The sequence below is a fragment of the Ursus americanus genome, chromosome 19, assembly GCF_024610735.1.
Source record: "Ursus americanus isolate L20-20 chromosome 19, mUrsAme1.1.p, whole genome shotgun sequence".
Taxonomy (NCBI): domain Eukaryota; kingdom Metazoa; phylum Chordata; class Mammalia; order Carnivora; family Ursidae; genus Ursus; species Ursus americanus.
Genome location: NC_142145.1, coordinates 36,964,331 through 36,981,344, shown reverse-complemented (window position 1 = coordinate 36,981,344; position 17,014 = coordinate 36,964,331). Strand labels below are relative to the sequence as shown.

The 17,014-nt window shown below is 36.4% G+C and overlaps 1 protein-coding gene across 1 annotated transcript in view; it reads right to left on the bottom strand.

Annotated features, from left to right (window-relative positions):
• Nucleotides 1–14,549, bottom strand: part of NOL4 (nucleolar protein 4) — a 301,648-nt gene extending 287,099 nt beyond the window's left edge. Inside the window, exon 1 of the mRNA XM_045772847.2 lies at nucleotides 14,406–14,549. Within this exon, the coding sequence (XP_045628803.2) occupies nucleotides 14,406–14,477 (72 nt within the window). The 5' untranslated portion in view covers nucleotides 14,478–14,549. The remainder of the gene's footprint in view (nucleotides 1–14,405) is intronic.
• Between the last annotated feature and the right edge of the window lie 2,465 nt (nucleotides 14,550–17,014).

The window sequence follows — 17,014 nt, the reverse complement described above, 5'->3', positions numbered from 1 at the left end:
AGCAAGGATTTGACATGGATTTTATCCTTTGATCCTCCCAACAATGCCAGGAATAGATTACTATCATCACCATTGCCACCTCTGTTTAAAAGATGAGGAAACTAAGTTTCAGAGAGGTTGTGTAACTTGTCAAACGAGTAAAGAGAAAGGACTCAGGTTATAATCTGGTTTCAGAGACTATCCCCTTAATCACTATATTTTATAGTCTCTCCAGCTTATCAGCATTAAAGAGAGAGAGAGAGAGAAACTGTCTTATCCATAAAGAGTTGGAATATTAACCTCACAGCATAGGCTAATATCCTGAAATGTTTATGTTTCCTGGTGTGAGAGTCTTTGTAAGTTTAAGATGCTCTAACAGGTTTGAGGCGGCCATTCTGAAAACAAGGGGCAGTCAAACTCTCTGTATCTTGACTTGGGTTACAAAGTTCCCCAAGAAACACATGACTGCACACTAACAATGGAGAGCGCCACCTGGAGGAAATTTACAACAGGCTGTTGGGCAGAACTGATTGCTAAAGTGATGGGCTTTGCAACAATGTTGTAATATTTAAAAGCCAGGAATTAAACGCATAGGACTTCGCTTTTAATAGAAAGTGCAAGAGAGGTATGAGTAGTCAATTTCCAAAGGAAAAAGAACTCCAATTATTGAAGGGAATTCACCAGTTGAGAAGTCATTCTTGGCTTAAGATGCAAGCCCAATGGGTGAACTGAAACAGAGATATTCCATGACACCGGTGAATCGTAAGCATTAGCCATCACTTTTTAAAGCAAAACAAAATGGCTAAAGCCAAAAGATTTATCCACCAAAATCATGCCATTTTGTCCTACGTTCACTAAGCTTTTAGCAAAAACAAAAGCAAACAAACAGAAACAAAATTAATGTTACTAAATATCAGTAATTTGGAAAAGTAGGAGGCAGTGCTGAATTTCATTATAAATTACATTACTCCTCAGCTTGCTGCCTTGGTATAGTGTGCTCCATATCAGAGACAGAGCCTCAGAGCAAATAAAACTGGTCTAATCACACTATTTTTAAAATTACCATTGCTTTTGCTTTATAAAATGAATTTATAGAATAGCATTAATACTTTTATTTTACTGGAATAATAACATTAAAGACCTGTTTGCTGCTGAATACCATGCAGTGCACTTATGGAAGAATTTGCCCTTGGGGCCAAAATTTGATATGTTCTCTTATGTATGCTGTTGAGATTCTGAACAAAAAATAAATTAGAAATAATCTCCTAGTGAAATTTGTTTATCTTGTTATATTAATATTGTGATATTTAATATTGTGCTATTTATCACAAACCACCTGCAATGTACATAACTGGATAATATGACTATAGAAAGTGTATTTTTAAAAACTGATAAAATTTAACTATCATTGAATAAAGCCTATAAGTCTAAACGCCATAGATTCATAAAGAGAGAGCACACCATAGTCCAGAGAACCCTCTGTCTGGGGGATGGAAGTCTTCGTTCAGCCTAACATCTCTTATTCAACAAGGGCTACTCTGTCTTTATCTACTTTAGCCATTGTATATCTTTGAATTCATTTGAAAGGAGGAAATTCGGACTATTAAAAAAAAGTTTGCAAATGTTATACACCTCCCTCAGACATTTTTCTAGGTGTATTACAAAACTGAGGTATCTAGCCAATGGTTTGCCCTTATATTTACATGGGTTCTCTTTTACGCGTTTCATGCATGAGAAAAGATAAGCAGTAAGCATCGTTGTACTTCTACAGAGGAAATTATTAACTTGCAAAGGGTGCATATGGAAACCGTCTTTCAAAGATGAAGACATTTTTCACCTAAACATTTACTTCTTCAACAAATACCTACTGAATGCACAGATGGTATAATTACCCCTGAATACAGCTAGAAATGGTTCTACACCACTAGTGTGCCTACATACATCAAATTCTTGGAATCACCTGTTGGTAAGCGTTTGATTAATTCCAAAGTGATTCTGAAAAATGCCTTCATCAGGACTCAACATAAATACTCTTCGGTGAAAAGTACATGCATAGTAATAATCAATTAGACAAAAAGCCAGACATTTGGCCTGCCTATACAAAGTCTGCATTCACTCTGGACCCCAACAATTTTTGCTTCAAAACCCTAATTACTGTTTCAGAAAGATCTGGCTCTCTGTTGTATCCATCTGACCTCTAAACATCTGTGAAATGACCAACTGAATTCCTGCACCTTAATAATGTCACCAATACCAAACCCAGGATGCTGCTGCATTTGCACCTCACCCCCCCCAAAGTCACCACTGCTCCCTGACGGGATTCTCAGGTTTTGTGTGAGTTCCTAAGGATCCTGCACTACTGCTTGATCTGCTAGGATTCTGGTACTATTCTCGTTTGCTATTTTCAGTTCCTAGCACTGCCCACTTTTCCTTGTCCTCCTTTGTTTTCTGATCATTTTCCTTCCTCTTGGGTCATTTATCGGCTCCCCTTGCTTTTTTCACTTAGTTAAGGGGATGGTCTGCCCCAGTCAGGAATAGCCAGTGCTGAGTTTAATTATTTGTCACAACTGGAGGAATTTAATTTTTAAAAAAGCAACTGAGCATAACACGGCACATTCAGATCATCCTTACGCTTATTTGGGACTTATTCTAGTTTTTATTTTGCAGAACAGATGAGGGGAGGCACCGCAATTTTTTCTACCCTTAGGGTCTGGTGCTGATTTGTAAATAGGATTAATGTTAGTAGATAAAACAAAGCATGGCCAATTAAATATGAATTCCAGATAAACATGCAATATTGGGACAAATTTATATTAAAAATTATTGTTTATCTGAAATTCAAATATAACTGGGTATCCTGTGTCTTGTTCATTAAATCTGGCAATCTTACAGGATACATTAATCTAAGATGAATGAAAATATGAGTTAGAGCCTGAAAATAATTTTATTTTTTTAAAGATTTATTTATTTATGAGAGAGAGAGAGAGGAGGCAGGGGGGTGGGAGGAGGAGAAGGAGAGAGAAACTTTAGCAGACTCCACACTGAGCATGGAGCCTGAAGCAGGGGTCCGTGCAGGGCTTGAGATCAAGCCCCCAAATCATGACCTGAGCCAAAACCAGGAGTGGGATGCTTAACCAATTGCGCCACCCAGGAGCCCCATAATTTTAAACTTGAAACAAACTGCTTGCCAGGAAAATCTAAGAATGTACCAAGTACTGAAGTGAGAAGTAGAGCTCGTGGAAGTGATCATTGGAAAGTATGCAGGCAATCTGAAATCACAGTCCCCATTTAAAGCAGTGTCTTCCAGCTTTTTAGACCAACAGTACAAGTGTAAATATATTTCCCATAAGCTAGCACATATACCCATTTATATAATAAAATTGATCGTTTCTATTGCCTTCTATTTTTTTCAAAGATTTTTATTTATTTATTTGTCAGAGGGAGAGAGCACAAGCAGGGGGAGCGACAGGCTCCCCGCTGAGCAAGGAGCCCGATGCAGAACTCGATCCCAGGACACTGGGATCATGATCTGAGCAGAAGACAGATGCCTAACTGGCTGAGCCACCCAGGCACCCCTCTATTTCATTTTTTTACAAGTGTTCACAACGCAGTAAATTGACTTGATAACTCACTAATGGGCTGTGATATGTAATACAAAAAACATTGTTCTAAAGTAGAAGAGTGCAGTCTGTCAATCCAAAGATCTTTGTTGTGGTGTTGAGAGAAGATACTGGGTATGTAGTCAAATTTAAAATGAAGGCTGGCAAATCCAAAGAAGGTCTAAAGCAGGCAGGGATATTTTTAGACAGTTCAGGTCAAATTGTAGCTAGCTCAAAGCAATCTGAAAACGTGAAGCAAATGCAGCAAAAATGAGGAAGCAGCATGGTGGCATAAGTCGGTGGCCTCCAGGGACAGGGAAGTGCTAGAGTGGGGGGCGAAAGGCAGAGACAGTCAGAAGCATGGAAATCTACCACGTGATGAAATTTGAGGAGGCAAGCAGAGGGGTAACAGAATTCCAGGGCAAAGTAGATGAATGGGGCCCTATACCATTACACGTTAGTAGATCAAGGCATAGGCAAACAAGAAAGAGCATGTGAGTTAATTTAATTATAATTAATTAACTTCCTGGAAACAGTTTTTGCTTCACTGATTACGGTTCAAACTTAGCTGTATTGTTTTGCACAAAAAAGAACTTTATTCTCTTGTTTTATCTCTTTTATAATGATGCACATCTTTAATTTGGAGCTGTATTTTAGAATAATTAAAAAAGTCATCAATTGAGCAAATTGAGACAACATCAAAAGAGATAATCAAATCAGCTGGCATTAGATCTCCAAAGTTGTGGATGCTATTTTTGTTGCTTCTTATGTTAGAATATTTGCCTGTTAAGGAACAGATTGTCATCACAGAGAATTCTTATATTAGATGAAAAAAAAAATGAGCAGATGGGCAGTGAAAAGTTTTACTTCATGCATGTTTCCTAATAGTAAAATAAAGAGAATCCCTAAATATTGCATGTAAATAAAATGACTCAGCAAAGCAAATGCTTATACAATTACTTGTAGCAGGTCAAGCTACATTAAAATACACAATTACACACATGGGAAGTGTGGGGAATTTACTTCCTTTCTTGATGTCTTCCGAAGAGTGTGTATAATATATTAGTGTTTTTCTTAGGGCTAAGGGAAGACCAGTTAGAATTCAGCCTTCCCGGTCTAGAATTCACCCGCACATTCAAGCTCTCCTTGGCTCGGACTGTGACCCGCTCTGTTCAAGGTGACCTTGACTACTTGCTGCTAGTCAGGGGGACACAGTGCTTCTTTTGAAACAGGTCCTAAGAATACCGTCGCCGCAGTTACTCAAAGCAGGCAATAACCAGGCATCTTAGGGGAAATAGAAGAAATTGGAGAAGGTTAGACTTCACTCCCAAGGAGCCCAGGAAGTTACAGAACCCTCAGAGTTTTGTGCAGGCAAAGCGCGACGTCAGGAGATACTAACCATGTGCCACAGACGCAGAAATCATGGTCTGAATTCTTGAATTGCTCAACAGCTGGCAAATAAGGAAAATAATTTTCTGAGATACTAAGTAGAAAACTGGCTGCATGGTTTCCTTTAGAAAATGTCTCCTGACTTGGGGTGTTTACTGTGCTGTAGAGGTGACCTGAAACAGAACGGGGTTGCATTCTGACTACAGGAAGCGGGGCCGGTGTTGCTGGAACTTCACGTGGAGGCATAAAGGATGCTAAATGGCATGGAGTATTTGAACAAAGCCAACTGCTGGCCCCAAAGCCTATAGTGCCCGACTGAGAAATATCGCCTTAGGTTACACAAATAATTATACAACTAATGGATACATAGGACAAAAGATACCATGTTTACGTGTTCTTTACTAAAGAGAAAGAGCATACCAAGATAGAAATTTCTCGGTGGAAATTCCAAGTTCTCAGAAGTAGCAGCTAGGTCAGTTTCTTTTGGGATCCACCTCCTTTCCCATTATTATGGCCAAGGAGCACAGCCATGCTCAAACATGGCTGTGCAGTGTGCTGCCCGGGAGAGGACATTCCCAGAAAGATGAGGGGGAGAAGAAGAACAGATAAACAGATAAGAAATAGGTAAAGGCTGGTTTCTTTTTACCTATCATGAAATGAAAACTGCTGCTGATAAAGCTAGTGAATAATAATCTCAATTCTGGGGAAGTCAAGAATGAAGACCTGGGTGGGTGTTATCCCTAGGCCAATGAGGAGCACAGATGATACGAAGAAAGAAATAGATCTTTCAAAATCTAGTTACTAGGAAGCTATTTATAGCATCTGTCACCCCACACATAACTCCACATTTAAAAAAAAAAAAAAACAAGTTTCCATTCACTTCAATCATGTTTGAAGCAATTATTATGTTAAAATCATGACATATATTATTTCTGAGCCTCAAAAAAATCCTTCAAACAATACACACCCAACTCATACATATAGAAGTCACCTAATCTGGGATTTCAACCAAGTCTGGCTGACATCAAAACTGGCAGCATTTTCTCTCTACTACCTCATTACTAGTCATTCACATCCTATACCTTCTTCTTGTTATATTTTATCTTAATTAAATACCTATATAGGTACTTATACAGGTACACACATGCATATGCTTGAAGAAATTCAGGAGATTTTATTTATTATACGATGACCATACCCAGGAATACCGAAACCTCTGGATCTGAGTGAGAATCCCCCGCTAGGCGGCATGAAATCATCCCTAGTTGGAAAGCTGCACTGGCTCACTTTCACCACAAGGGTGCACTGAAGTAGCAATTTACCAGGCTGGCCGTAAAGAGTTAATGGTTTCTTCAAAAGGTTAATTCCCTTTCAAGGAATATATCTATTCACCGGGACATTATCGTTTAATACAAAAATTATTAATGACAGGGTTTGTGACATTAGTTGATGATTAACCGGTTTCAGTGAGCTCTTAGGTCTTTTGATGATCTCCACTACCAAAAAGACAGCTTCTCAGTATAATGGATTTGCACTCTTAATCTGCCCACCTGTGATAATTCTAACTACACCTATATGAGAAATAAATCAATTTTGATGAATGGCGGTACCCTAGCCTTCTGTTTCAGAATGGTTGTTTAATAACTCTAATTGCCATGCCATTGATTTTTTTTCCTTCTGAGATGTTTTACACATCTGACTTATGAGGCTGAATATTATTTTTAGTTATCAAAAACAATAGGACTGTTCTAACATAAAAGTGGGTCTAATATGATATGTGCCATGTTTAATTTAATGGCTGCTTTCAATATTTAGAAATCACTTCTGTAAAACCTATGTATGTGTGTATGGGTAGCATATGTAGGTATCAGGGTGTATCTGATAAAAATAAGCCAATCTCTGGAAAAGTAAGTAAAGTGTTTGCATCCTGCCTCAAAGAAGGTAGCACTATTAAATGGAACATCAAAGTTTTCCCTGAAAAGCAAATGAGAAACCCTTGCGTTAAATAATTTTCAACCTTACTGAGAACGCCCCAAACTGCATAAATCTGGGGCTGTGTTGAGTGCAAACACGGAATGTGCAGTGCACACTCTTCACAGCCATGAGATACCTTACTAACCTTATTTCATTATTTCTATTTACAGTAACATCCCTATACAATTTAGTTGGTATTAAAAAGGCAAGGATTTCACAAAGACAAGGAGAACTTATTCCTTCAACAAGTACTCACTGAGTACCTCCTATGAGACAAGCCTTCTGCTAAATGTGCCTGTACAGCAGAGGCATGGTCCCCCCATCAGCAGGAACTGTGTGATTTTTTTTTTTTAACATCTACTCTAATCATAAAATACAAAAACGAATGAAAGGAACCTCACAAAAGTAGCATAAAATATCTATAATTAAGTAATATTTTGTACTCATAAACTCTCAAAGATAAACTAATTGTAAAACACACTTCTAAATCACTGAATTACTGTATAACATTATCACTGAATTCAATATTAAAGAGTGTCTACAAAAATATTTGAATTTGGAATAATTTTTAGGTTTTTTTTAATCTCTATTTGAATATCCAGAACTGTTGTTTATTTAAGACACTGTAGTTTAGGGGCGCCTGGGTGGTTCAGTTGTTAAGCGTCTGCCTTCAGCTCAGGACGTGATCCCAGTGTCCTGGGATCGAGCCCCGAATCGGGCTCCCTGCTCTCCTGGGAGCCTGCTTCTTCCTCTCCCACTGCCCCTGCTTGTGTTCCCTCTCTAGCTGGTTGTCTCTCCCACTGTCAAATAAATAAATAAAATCTTAAAAAAAAAAAAAAAGACACTGTAGTTTATAATAGTGAAATAAAAATGTCATCTACATAAAAAAAGACAGGAACCTATATTTATTTGCTGTATTGATTTGCTTTGATATTTCTGCACATTAAGTCAAAGAAGATGGCTTATAGACATAAAATTAATTTCTAAGTCCCACAGAATATTTTCCTCAACACTTATCTTCAGTAACACCTTACCCACACACTTGGATCTGTGGCAGGGAAGAATTCAAAACGGCAAAAGAAAGTAAGGAGGGGCAGAAGCACACATTGTTATACTCTATTAGTAAATCATGACTGAAGAGTACTTTTACTAAGAAATCTTATTTAAATTTCATAGTTTTAAATCTAATACTTCTATCTATTTTTATTATTTCTTTCTCCCAATTTTTATTTAAATTCCCGTTAGTTAACATACAGTATAATATTGTAGGTGTAGAATTTAGAGATTTTTTTTTTTTTACGTCGTGTTCCATGATTCATTGTTTGCGTATAACACCCAGTGCTCATTGCAATATGTGCCCTCCTTAACACCCATCACTGGGCTAACCCATTCCCCCCACCCTCTCCCCTCTGAAATTCATCACTTACATACAACACCCAGTGCTCATGCAACAAGGGCCCTCCTGTCCATTTTTAAACAGTACTCTCATCTTTTAAAAATATTTTATTAAGAGAAATGGTACCCTCTTTTTTGGAAAATATTTTCAAATGAGATTTGTAAAGGCTTTTTATCCTTGTCTTGATGACATGAGTTCTCAACTTCTAAATATCATACATGTTTCAAAAGCTGTACTATGTAATGCCGCACTGGGAGTCACACAAAAATCAGGCAGATCCTGTGCTACCTGGGCTGTCAGATGTAGGAATGTTGACTTAGGGCATCCCTCATTCCCATTCTGTAGACTTCTCTATGGTTGAGTTAAACCCAGCTAGATACAGGAGACAGAAGCAGGTTTATGAACTGATCATGCAAAATGCCCATGACTGCTAGCAGCCTAATTTATTCTCCAACTTTTCTTGCCCAAGGATATTTGAAGTCCATATAAAGATACAGGGGTCAATGGTTTAACACAAATAAATTAAATCCTAACTGTAAAACTTGAGGCACTGTGATAGGGAAGGGAAATACATTGGGAGAGCAAAGCCTCCCTGGCACTAATTGCAGAGCTAGATAGATAGATACATTTCAACAGTGAGATCTAGCAAATCCTATTAAACGCTGTTGCAGACTATAGGACCATAAGACAGGAAATGCTGATGGTCACATGATCATTTATGTTTACAACCCAGATGCAGAAGAAAAACCATAAATAAGCATGTGAGATATAGCAAAGCCATCAGGCTCCAGACAAGAATAAATGCAACCAAGGAACAGCCACTGTGTTGTGCTGCAGCTTAAAATCATATTATAACTAAGAAGCTGCCTGTTCATAACATGATTCAGATGACTGCAAATTTTTTAACGAGAAAGGAGAGCAGTGAAGATCTGCTGACACTTGGTGGTATTATGTGGGCTTTCTCTCTTGATTGCTCTTTTAAATTCCTGGAAATATGAAGTCCAATGACTACAGATCCTTTTCATTATTGTTCTTACCATCATCATTATAATTATTAACAGAAGAATTCTCTAGATAATAGTGGAGCCGAAATGTTCTATCCCTATGCTGTGCTTCTCAGCCAATCTGCCTTTCTAACAGCAGGATACATCCCCTATGTTTGCACATTTCTGGTGCCAACTAATTTACTCGCTTTGGTTACCATCACCATTGTGTCGCCAGCACAGTAATGGCTCCATACGCACCATTACTGTTGGTGGTATTCCTTCAGAGTTCGTTTTTTTGTTGTTCTTTTTTTATTTTTTTAAGATTTATTTATTTTAGAGAGAAAGAGTGAGTGAGGAAAAGGGCAGAGGGAGCAAAAGAGAGAGAATTGCAAGCAGACTCCCCAACAAGCATGAAGCCCAATGTGAGTCTTGATCTTACAACACTGAGATCATGACCTGAGCTGAAATCAAGAGTCAGACACTCAACCAACTGAGCCTCCAGGTATTTTCTTTCTTTCTTTCTTTCTTTCTTTCTTTCTTTCTTTCTTTCTTTCTTTCTTTCTTTCTTTCTTTCTTTCTATCTATCTCTCTATCTATCTATCTATCTATCTATCTATCTATCTATCTATCTATCTATCTATTTTGGTGTTGTTCCTTCAGAGTTTAAAGAAAACTGAAAGGTAGCCTAAGCCAAACAGAAGTTAAACTAATTGTTTGGAACTCTGGAATTTTAGTGCAGTGTTATTTTTTCATACCACAATGGCTACAAATTTTGCACATTAGTCTCATTATAAGTTGACAAGGAGTCTAGAAAATTTTACATAACTAATCGGCAGAAACCAGTGCAAGTTAAAATATCCTATTTAGCTGGGGAAACACTAAGCCAATAAAGTATTTATAAAAATAAGAGAACAAAAATTATGCTAACTAAAGTCTTAAGGTTAAGTGTTCTAGATCTGATAGGATAAAGATGTAGCTTTTTAAATTTTCAGGGTACGAATGTGGACATTCTACATGATATATTGTTTTTCTATAGTACATCCCTAGAAAGGGATGTTCAGTTCATATTGAAAACACATTCTTTAAAGAGAGCCAGTTTTAAAATTTTTCAAAAAGTTCAATTGAAATTTATTTAATAGACTTAAACTTTGGAAAAAGCAAGAAAGTGCCCAGCGAAATCTCAGATAAAACTTACACTGTGAACGTCCAAGGAATGGTGATGTCCAGAGTTTGTGGTAAAAGAATGCATAAGAAGTTATTATTATTCCTATCTCCCAACGCAGAGGTATCAGGACGGGCAGAAGAAATTATAGCCATAATTGTAACTAGGGCAATGGCAGAGCTCTGTTAATTGTCCTGCTTGTCCTTCTACTTGGAACATGAGTAGTGACTGCATAAAGGTGAAATAAGACTATTCCAAAGTTTACCACATGCCAAGCACTTTACGTATATGAACTCACTTATTTCACCACACCGTGCATATCATTATCTCCCTCTAAACAGGAGGAGGAAAAAAGTAAATAATTTGCCAAAACTGACACAGATAGGAAGTGCTAGATTTGAAATCTGAAACTGAGTTTGTCTGGCTTCTGGCCTATTTTCTTTTAGCTCTAGCATATGTTCTCCACTCTGAATTAAATGAATGTAATTACTGGCAGCGATGTATGTGAATAATACATGTAGGTTTACTGTATCACACTACAAGTTGTGTGTGTGTGTGTGTGTGTACATACACACATTTACATGCAGACTGTTCTCTCTATTGAAAACACTGACTTTTCCCCTTAGCTCCTGGATTTCCACCACTCTTATTTTACATGTAGAAGAAAAAGCTTTGAAACATAATCCTCTAATCGGACCCTAACTTATGTTACTGGAAGGTGCTTAGCCTGGAATAAAATGCATGTGCTAAGAGATGACTGGAGAAGAGTGATATATTCCCAAAGGTGGAGTTCAGGCAGAAGTTGAGAATTAAGTACCAGAAGACAACATCTCGCAATAATTTCTTACAATATTACATCATGAATTTTGGAGTAACCTTCCAAATCGCTAAGCCTGCTTGCATTCAATTTTCAGTACAAAGATATATTTTAAATTGCAAATATAAGTGATATTTAATGGGCCATACCTCCTCTCTGCTCTGTTAATGTAGATAAAAGCTGACTATAGTCAAATATATGGGAGGAAACACTCAGTGCTGCAATAATAGTTCGTATATACACAAGGACAAATGCAGGGAAAAAAAAGAAAAGACCTAAAAGACCCTAGAATTCCCCAATGACTGAACAAAACAGTTATGATAGCCTTTACATATTCCTAAAATGTGTCATTTTATGTGGATTTTTAAAAAGAGCTCATCAGTAGAATACATACCCTCCAATTTTATCTATAGTCAGATCAGATTGCAATAATAGTTAAGTTGTATAATGCCTAGATATTTCAAGGAATGACATACTGCAGATAGGTAAAAACAAATAGCATTCAAAAGTTAATCCAATATTAAAGGACCACCATTTCCTGCAGAGTGAAAACATAGAAAGATTTGCAAAAAAAGGCAAAGTAAACAAAATGACCACTAAATCTATTGGTAATATTATTAAAACAATATGAAACGCCTTAATGATTAGTTGTATAAGTATGGTTTCTTGGCCATGTAGGAAAAGGAGAAAAGGGTCAATAAACATAATCATGCATGCGCTATGACTAATGTGTTAGAAGTAGAAAAAAAATCTTGAACTTCGTGGGAACCATTATAATTGCAATAGGTATCGAGCTAATTCTACCAAGAACTAGCCAATTCTAGTGTTAGTATTGAGAACTCAACACTGACCCAACAGTTTAGGGCCCTGATACTACTAACCCATTCCATTTCAAATTGGGTTTCGTCTTGTGCCCCATTGCATTGAACATTCATATGAAATGTTAACATTAGACCTAATCTATGGTAGAGTGATATGCACAGTTTCGCTGGCACAGCAGCAGTTCTTGTTTCTTTCTATGATGTATTATTACTCTATAAAATGGAAATCTTTCCTAATTAGGACTCAATTAAGAGATACCAGAAGGCAAAAGATCATGCCAAAAAAGACCGTTCGTGATATTAGAAAAAGGTGAAAGTACTTTAGTGTGGAAATTAAAAATAAACTGGGGAAAGGATTCTTCAATAGGATGTTCTCAAGAGGGAATGGAGGATGTGTCAGTGCTGCTTATATGTCCCCTGTTGGTATTTCCACCCCAAAATGCAGAAAATGTCTTCATAATGTTAATGCAAAATGATATATGTCAGAAACATGTTTACCAATTTATTGGAAGTGTCTAGCATGCATATTGGCAATGGATCACATTCTCTATATTTCACCTAGAAAACGGGGTGACAGAGTTGGGTCTGTGTCATGCTTCCATTTGAATTCAAGGTCTCTAATAAATGCACTCCAAAGACTAAATCGTTTTTAATTGCTTTTGGCACCTAAACAGATTTGGCTCCCACACTACCACTGACAATGAAGCCGCTTTTTTTGTTTGTTTGCTTTCATTTCACAGCTGAACTTCTGCATTCCTACCTTACAAAGTTCTACCAAGTTCAGGCAGCTATTTCATGAAAATGCATTATCATAAGAGTACACAGTTAGTGATATTAGTAGATCAATGTATATTTTTTTCCTGTTAATATCCAAAGATACAACCCTAGCTTAGGAGACAAGCAAAATGAGTATGTTCAGTAATATTAGTCTGCATAAAAGTATCTTAAGAGGCTAGGCCATTGTCATTAGTCATGATAAAAATGTCTCCTAGGATATGTAAGTCAAAAGAAAGTTTATGTGGCAGAATTATGTAAGGAAACTTACAATAGTGCCTGCCCACAAACCATGCAGTTTGGAAACAGCCAAGAAACAAAACCATAGAGAAGGAGAGATAAATACAACATGTATTAGGGGTTATTATGCAACTACAAAGGTTCAATATGACCCTGGAAATATAGCAAAAAATAGTTATGGAAAAGAAGCTATTTCTTATGCTCAGTAGCTAATTTTCAAACATATGTACCTGTATTTGAAACTTTGAGCATTTCACACATTTTTCTGTATCTGAAAAAAAAATGGATCCAGACTGATATTGTGTATCAATAGAGCTGAAAACAGTCAATAAAATGGTAGCCAAAAGCAAAGTTCAATAAGAATTCTAAAAGAGGATATTATTCTGGTTGCTGATAAAACACTTCTGATGTATACTTTGCTCATATTGGAAAAGAATAATTTACTGTTCAATTTTCCTAGAAAGGATGAAATATCTGTAAGATGATTTCATAGAAATGTTTGATTAAATAAAAGCTAAATTAAAGTGTCTAGGTCAAACTGTAAATATAATTAGAAACTTTAGAAATAATATATAACTCCATTTTGAGAATATATATATTTCAATATCCAACAGTTAATTAAATCTGTTTCCCACATAATTTACGATAAAAGCATTGTATATTTTCATTTTAAAATGTTCAAGGGCATTGGATCTATGAAAACAACACATATATTTTAATTCTCTATCCTGGAAAATTAAGAAATGCATACTCTTCAGGACAAATGTATTTAATATAAGGTGACACAAGAAAAGTACATCAAATTTCCTTACCCATGGAACATAAGATTAAATAGGAAATACCTGAACATATTAATATGATTTGAAGGGGAAGGAATGTTAAGGTTATAGTGGTAGAACAAAAGTTCATATGTCCCAGTCCATAATTTGTACATTATGATTCAAATATACATTGAATATATGACACAAATACATTTTCCCATTTGTGGGCATTTGACTGGGACTACCACATTTTATGTATATTTAAAGAAAACAAAATGAGAGTGCCAGAGAGAGATTTAAATTATATGCAATAGACTTAGTGAATATATGACCAAAACGGAATCAGTAATAATAACAGTTTAAATGTTGGGTGTAACCATGATATGCTCTAATTTATATTGGAGATAGAATATTTATAAATATTTAACCCAATTTCAACAAACATACATAATATCAAATTTCATAATGCATGCCTTTCTCTTTTTGGTTTTTTGTTTTTTAACTTACTGCTTTGTAAGTTCTCTTTTGTCCAGCATGTTTCCGAATTTGTTCTCCATTTGGCCCTGTTTCCACATGCATTGAATAGATAATGTCAAAGAAATCTTCAACCACAGCTACCCGCCGCAAAGACAGCTTCTCATCTACCCCCACACCATCCTGGAGAAAAACAAAACAAAACAAAAAAAAGGACACAAAATTAATAAAGAAATGTGTATTTAATACATAAAGTTAACACATAGAGTGAATTAAACAAAAACATTTTGATAAGATGAACCAAATCATCCAGATAGGAAACTTCAAAAAGTTGTGAGTGGCTATTGGATCATTTAATAAATTGTTTACATATAGAACTTTAAGAAACATGAAAAAAGATATCTGGCATAGTGATCATGCTTACCCATAAATAACATCTTTTAATTTTTATAATGACTTATTTGTAGCCATCATCATAACTTTCTTAAATTATTCCAAAATATATTTTAAGGTTTAGTAACATTTATTACAATAATTTCATTCTAGATACTGATTCATTCATCCGATCAATATTTATTGAGTTTCTGGCTACTGGAAGCTGTTATTAGAGAAAGAAAAGAAATAATATGGGATCTCTATCCTTAAATATCATATAATCTAGGAAAGAAAATGCATCTACTATGCTATCAGATTGGACTAAGGGACAATAATTGTTCGAGGTTAAAAATGTGAGTTATAGAAATTATCTAGGTAAGAACTTTGGATTTTCCATTCAGAAGTTGTGGGTCTTGTGCAAATCATTTAAACTTCCCTAAATTTCAGTCTTCTCAAATTTCAGTTTTCTCAATTGGAAAACAGAGATAATAGAGCCCACTTCATAGAATTGTAAGAATTAAATGCGGTAACATAAGTAAAGGTATGACCAATGGTTGGCACATAGTGAACACTCAGCCAATGGTGAGTCTTGTCATTTTGGCGATCATGATAAAAATATAAGCAACATACTATAGGAGTTCAAAGAATAAAGACACCACCTCTGGATGAAGTAGCTTCTTGGAGGAAATAGAATTAGACGTGGGTAGGAATACACACAGGGTCTAAGCCATGGTGGTGGCTGTAGGAAGTGTAGCGAAGAGCCAAACGCTCCCATAGATGACAGAAAATAAGAAATGTGTAAGAAAAGAATAAGAAGTTGGAAGTTAGACAAAAAAGAAATGTAATCTTCTATGAACGGGTTTCCTGTTTGCAAACACAGACATGCGCGCATGTCCATACACACACAATGTTCTTATTTGGACCCTGAGGCATAACCTGAAGTAACATGACATAGCCATTAATGTTGGTAGACAGCATAAGAGGGTGATTAATCTGAGCAAAATCATTATGCAGTCAATGAGTCAAATGGCGAAAGCCTCTTTGAACAGTAGTCCCAGCAGACTGAGCTCACCGCAAAACTTGAAACAAATCACATGGTGCTTTTTCTTAGTTTGGGCTTTGTTTTTTTCCTGATTTATAATAGGTCTCAGAAGTAGCAGTGTCTGAGGCTCTATATTCAAATATAGACACACACATATATTTAAATAACTACATATATATTCAAAGAAATATACATATATTCAAATATTTGTGAGTTGTATGTAAGGTCGAACTGCACGGTATCTCATCTCTGTTAGATTTGAAGCACTTCTTCACAATTACCTTGATGCACATGATTTGTCATTAGGTTTTAGACCTTTCTCACTTCTCTCCTTTAACATTTTAAGGTATCTCTTCTATACTGAGCCCCATGGATAATCCCTTATTGCCTTGTGATTCAAGACCAATATGTAGCAAAAGTTCAAAGAAGCTGCAAGAAGCACGGCTATGACTAGACCAAAAAACTGTTGTAGCTTTGTGTACAATGCCTGGGAAGCACCATTTCAGACGCCTACCCCTCAACCACCCTGGCCTACCCCCCACTCTTCTGAGAGCATCCACTGTTCCTAGGCTAGAAATCCAAATTCTAACTCTACCCACAAGCAGAAACACCCACAAAATTTTGTCTTCTTTTCTCCCACTCATAAAATTTGTACAGTTTCCTCTCGGTTCCTTTGCTAGGTAGCCAGAAATCTAGTAATGTTGTACAGTTAATAAACTATGAGTGATGTAGAATCACAGCCTATTTATTCGTTCCTTCAACAAATATCCCAGAAAGAAGAAATACCACCATGCCCTCTACAAGGTGCTGAAGTTACCAAGGTCAGCTGACTTCTCAAAAGAAAAAATGGTGGTCAGAAGGCAATAGTACAATACATTCAAAGGGCTGAACATTAAAACAAAAACTGCTAAATAAGAATTTTATATCCAAAAAAACTACTTTTCCAAAATTAAGGTGAGGTAAAGACGTTCCCAGATAAACAAAACAGAGAATTCAATGATTGTAGACGAGAGAAATTTATTCTCTCCTGGAAGCCAGAAGTCAAAATTCAAAGATGTTGGTCGAGTTGCACTCCCTCTGGAAGCTCTAGGGGCAGTTTCTGTGGTTGCTAGCATTCCATAGCTTGAGGCCATATCACACTGCCTTCTCATCTTTCGTGTATCTCTCCTCTGTCTCTCTCTCTCTCTAATGACTCATCTCATCTGAAAGCGTTTAAAGCCCAATG